The 5,390-nt window shown below is 46.6% G+C and overlaps 1 protein-coding gene across 1 annotated transcript; it reads left to right on the forward strand.

Moving 5' to 3' along the window:
- Window positions 1–1,561: 1,561 nt before the first annotated feature.
- On the forward strand, window positions 1,562–4,668 carry LOC148217505 (nucleolar pre-ribosomal-associated protein 1-like). The gene is made up of 4 exons (XM_088158589.1): window positions 1,562–1,930; window positions 2,569–2,707; window positions 3,415–3,608; window positions 3,837–4,668. Exons 1-3 carry the CDS (start codon window positions 1,715–1,717, stop codon window positions 3,546–3,548), a joined length of 489 nt encoding a protein of 162 aa, XP_088014715.1. The 5' UTR covers window positions 1,562–1,714; the 3' UTR covers window positions 3,549–3,608; window positions 3,837–4,668.
- Window positions 4,669–5,390: the final 722 nt, after the last annotated feature.

The following is a 5,390-nucleotide window of genomic DNA, read 5'->3' on the forward strand; positions in this document are numbered from 1 at the left end:
ATACTGTAATAAATCAGTGCAGTTGGTGCCTGCAAAGGTCTTGACATTGATCAAGAAGATATTGCTTTGGATTTTTACTTTTTATCAGCGTTTCTTTAATCTGTACTTCAGCACTCTAGCCTTTCATAAGTCTTCTCCGGTTTCCTCTGGCCCTGCAGAGTAGTCCTCTCTGTTATTGTCTGATCCCAGCTTTGATGCAAGGAGTACTTTTTGTCTTGAAAATTAGCATCCCCCTCTGCATATTTAAATTAGTTATTTGACTTTTGAGAAAAAGCTGGTCAGCTCGAAGTCCACCAGACACCAGAGGCTGCTGTTTTTAGCACCTTATTCAAAGAGGACATCCTTTAGTTACCTAAGTAGGGGTAGAGATTTACCCTTAGGAATAAGGAATAAATGCAACCAGACTGTCCTGCCAAGAAAAAAATCCAGTTACAGTGACTGAATTAGGGTTTAGTGGCCCTTGATCCTTGCAAGGGATTAAAGGCAGGTTCACTTGGTCTCCCAGCAATGAATGTCTCAACCGAAAGCTGCTCAAAATGTGCCGTTTTTCTGATGGTTTTGGATTCTTTTGCCAGGTGGGAACATGGACTGCTTGACTTGTTCCTGTGTCCACTTTCCACTTCAGTCCTTTGCATTTTCTCTGAAGGGAAAGCAGGAACAGGGAAGTTGGGGCAGTTCCGTCAGCAGAAAGGCTGCTAAGAATAGATGGTAAGGACTTACTTTTCTGCACAGTGCCATGTAACTGAAGGCTCGTTTTTGGATTTCACATTCTGTTCCTGCCTGGTTTTGTGAGAGCTGCAGGTGCATTTCTGTTTCCAGACCCTGCCAAAAATAGTCGCTTATATTATAATGAATCCTTTTTCCTTCGTGTTTTCTTGCTTTAAAAGAATTACCCTGTCAGATTGATGTGAGCAGCAGTTGTTTTTAGATCTGCTGGTGTTGTACACGGAGTAACTGTAGAACAAATGAGTTGTGATGGCTTCCTTGTATTTGATGTGTGGAGAGGAGCAAAGGCACAGATTCATCCTGTGTAATTGCAGTCGTCCAACGTAGGTGCCAGGGTTGGCAAGCTGGGCAAGGTTTCCTCTCTTGCTGGGCCTTAGGGGGAGGGAGTTGAACCCTGGTGTCACTCGGATTCCTTCCTCTTCTCCCTCCTCCTTTCTTGCTTGTAGAGCTGGAGCTCGGGGTCACCGAGTTTGGGTGCTCGCAGTCAGGGCCTGAATTTGGAGAGCAGGAAAGCGGGGGGAAGTTTCTAGGCACGTCAAAGCCTGTCTCTAGGGTGTGGGACTTGTTGGTCTTCCTCACCACCCCCAGCAACTTGCACTTCTCTCTGGACCTTGCTGTGGTCACAGCCCACTGCTCATTTATGTGACTGTTCATCCCTCTGCCTGATTGCTTTAAGTACAAGTAGCCTGATTCAGGTTTAATTTAGCAATGATTTTCCTCTGTTTCATCGGTAGTTTTCTAAAACTCCCCTACAGGCTATTTTGAAGGTGCTTTTTTCTTTTTTTTTTAACTGCCTGTGATGATAGAAAGCTGTACGGCCCTCTGAAAGCAGTATAACCTGCTTTCCAAAAATTACAGAAGTAGGATTTTTATTGTCCACTATGCAGCTGAAGTCCCCCTAGTGAGCCTCTTGAACTGAGGGTGAGGAGAGCGGCAGATACGACTCCTCATCAACCTGCTCTTCTTTTCGTTCCTAAAAGAAGGAAGCATGAAGGTAACTATAGAAAAAGATCTGCATCCCTCGGGGTTTTGTATTTTAGGTGTTTTGAGGTTTATTTACACACCTCCTCCTTTGTTTCCTGGACAGGTTTTACGTGACAGTGGAGCGTTTGAGTACACGTGGAAGGAGCTTTCAATTTGGCTGGAGCACTTGGATAATACAAAAGAAGACCAGAAGGAAGCAGTGATTCAGTTTTTGGAAAAGGTAACGGTGTTCAAATCAGCTGGATAAAAAAATGCAAAGAATAGTGTTAGTGGAAACTGGAGGTCTTGTTGCTATTGTTGAGAAACCTGTCAAAGACCAGCGAATGAATTCTGAGAAAAGCCTTGTTTGGGATTCTTTATACGGAGGTGGCATCCTTCTTGTGTTCAGTGGGAGGGCAGCCAAATGATTTGTAGGAAAATGAAATCCAAAAAGATCAGCTGTTATTACAGCATTGTTGGTGTAAGGGTAGAGTGGTGTAGGTGTGGGTAGCTTTGATCTCCTCTTTAGGTGCCGACATTATCAGAGCTCAGTAGATGGTGGTCCTTGACAAGGAAAGGTGACACTTGCTGTTTACTCTTCAGGATGTTGAATGCCCAGTGCTTTGCCTCCACTGTGGTCTGCCCAGGTACTCGGTGTGTGGTCGCAATCTAGGTGCCAAGTTGTGGTGGGTTTTTGTTTTTCCATCAGTGTGGCCTGTAGAGCAGGAACTGTAGACAGAATCCTGCAGAAGTGCTATGGAAGTTGTCCTCATAAAAGCTGCCCAGCTTTCAGCACGTGGTCGTTCTCAGTACCGTGTGGTTCCCCTGCACTTGCCAGCCAGCAGGTGCACTTACCTTTCTCCCCACCTTTGCTGACAGATCCTGCTGAAGCTGGTGGCCAACCCCTGTCCCTACACTGACAAGGCAGCAGACCTGGTTCAGGCAGCCAGCACGCTCCAGGTGGCTCTGTTTAAACAGGACTCTGATAACATCAGCATCCCCGTCTCTCACATTGATGGTATGTGGTAACCTGTCAACATCCCAACTCCATGACTTGGGGATACACTTTCTAGCCCTAATCAGCAAACTGGGGATGGATAACTCTGGCAATCCTGTTAAGTAAGGGCCCTCCAGGATTCAGCTCTCCACGTGTTCTTGGTATCAGAAGTCGAAGTGGAATTGCCAAGTTGCCGCTTTACCTCTGAAAGTAATTTCTGCCGTGGTTGTGCCACTTGAACGGTATTTGAAATCTCTCTTCATGCTCTTGCAGCGGCGTTTTTGAACTCAAATGGAAATCTAGCCCTTCTGCCTGGGACTGTTGACAGAGTCATGGAATCCCAGAGTGGTTTGGCCGGCAAGGCTCCTTAAATCTCATCCAGTTCCAGCCCTGCCATGAACAGGGACACCTTTCAGTAGCCCGGGCTGCTCCAAGCCCCAGTGTCCAGCCTGGCTTTGGACACATCCAGGGATCCAGGAGCAGCCACAGCTGCTCCGTGCTGGACAGCAGCATTGAAAGGCAGAGTGAAGGTTCAGCTGTAATTTAGGGGTTGCACTTAACGTTGTATTGTGTGACAAATGTGGCTTTCATACTTTTTTTTAAATTTTTTTTTTTTTTATTAAAAAGAATTAAAAAGATGCCTTGTATTCCTGGAGTGTTGCATTCTACGTCTGTTGTTTTTCCTGTTAGTCTGGATTCTTGCTTTGATGTTTTTCTTCACTTATTAGATGTCCTGGATATGGTGGATGTCCTGATCGAGGACAGTGATGGCTTTGATGAAGAAGTTGGGTTCTCTTTAAATGAAGACGTGATCATTTCCCTTCAGTGCTGTTGTCCCTGCTGCATTAGAAGCCAGGAATGAACAAGTCCACGTGGGCCTGGATGCTGATCCCTCTTGCTGGTCCATGACAGCATGTGACAGGTGAGATTTCCAGGTGTCTGATTTAGCAGGAAACTGGTTTGTTCCTTCTTGTGAGGAGGCTCATTGGCTTTGCATGGGCAAAGCCACTCCACGTTTTCCATCTAGGAACAGAGCTGGGGAGCTGTTTTAAAACAGAGTCCCAGAGGTAAACAGCTTGGCTCGGTATTTCTGTGTGGAAATAGAAGAATATCTGTGTCTTCTGATTTTTCTCTCGTCTTTCTTCCACAGGTGTTTTTGTATTCCTGACTTGGGTTTCCATCGGGGACACGTGGCTTGGAGCTCAGGAGCCGGATCTGTTCCTTGCCCACGGCAGATTGGTCTGCACTAGTGCAGGTGACGAATTACAGGACGGCTTGGGAACTCGGAAACAAGGAGAAGCAAGTCTTATGTGTCTTTGCAAAAGGTTTTGGCTACCACAGGGCATTAATTCAGGGAGTTAAGACTTCATCTTTAACGTTCTGTGCTCTGCCAGCATCACTGCGAGCCCTGAAAGCCTCCTGAGCTGTTCTCATACAGACCTATCTTGTTTGGTCAAAAAAAATATCTTAGTTTAGTTTCGTCCAAGAAATGTTACTACTCTGTGCGAGCTCATGGGGAAGCTTTTATTTGGCATCTCTCAGTGGGACATTGAAAGTCCAACTTCCCATTTCTTGAACAGTCTGAGAGGCAGTATTACTTTCTATCATTTTTATCACAGGCATTTTAAACTTTTTGAGGAACCGGCAGGACTGTTTGTGCGGAGGCGTGCGGTTCACAGCCATCCTCTGTCCAACGTAGGATGGGAAAAAAAGGCTGGAGAGCTTCCTACAAGGGGCTGTAAGTGCAAATGACCAGGAGCCCGGGGTTTAATCATGATGATTTAGTATTTCTTTAAAGACTCTGATTGATTTCATGATGCCAAAACCAGTATGAATAGAAGACTGAAGTCAGGAATCACGATGGTCTCCTTGGGTTTAAAAAGCTTTAATGGTGTTTCAAGACATTTGTATGAGACCTGGTTTGTTTTTTCTTACCCTTTTATTCAATCAAAAAAAAAAAAAAAAAAAAAAAAAAAAGCCTTGATCCATCACTGCTGCTGTGATGTGTGACAAATGCCTGTCCTCCCTCCACGTGGAACAGGTGAGAGGTGGAACTGAAGCCCAAAGAGTTTTCTGCCCACTGATAACATGTGAGTCATATTGGGAATTCTCTGCAGAATGGCAACAGTTGTTCTTGAATGTGGCCATGAGGGGAGTGGAACATGGCAGCCCGGGTCTGAGAAGGTGCAGTGCCAGAGGGAGAAGCTTTGAAATGTTAAATCAGGATTGATTCAGGTGACTCGCGACCGCGTGCTGTGCCCAGGTCCCTGGTAGAAATACTGTGCAGGGAAAAGCCAGAGCTGCCTGTGCTATGAGCTGAATTTTTTATTGGGGGGGGGGGGGGGGGGGTGTGAAATAAGAATGAGGTGCAAATGAGGGAATTGCTTGTGTGTGTGAATATTCTTGTCCTAAAGGAGCGCTGCCCGGTGCTCCTCCCATCCTGTGCCCCTCTCCTGGTGAGCCTCTGTCCTGCTGGCCGTGCCTCTCTGTCTCCGTGCCTGTGCTGCTCCTTGCCCGTCTTTGCCCGCCCCGCACGGGCTGTGCTCGCTTCCTCTCTGGCTCCTGGGTTCCCTCTTTGTCATGGTACCCCTCAGTCCTTGCTGTGTGTTTGGCACTCTCTGTCTTTTCTCCGTCCTTCTCTGTGCCTCTGTGGTGCTCCCTGTGCCGTTGTTTCCCGTGGGATCCTTGTGTCCCGGTCACTGTC

The sequence above is a fragment of the Sturnus vulgaris genome, unplaced genomic scaffold (assembly GCF_052056855.1).
Source record: "Sturnus vulgaris isolate bStuVul1 unplaced genomic scaffold, bStuVul1.hap1 Scaffold_770, whole genome shotgun sequence".
Classification (NCBI taxonomy): Eukaryota; Metazoa; Chordata; class Aves; order Passeriformes; family Sturnidae; genus Sturnus; species Sturnus vulgaris.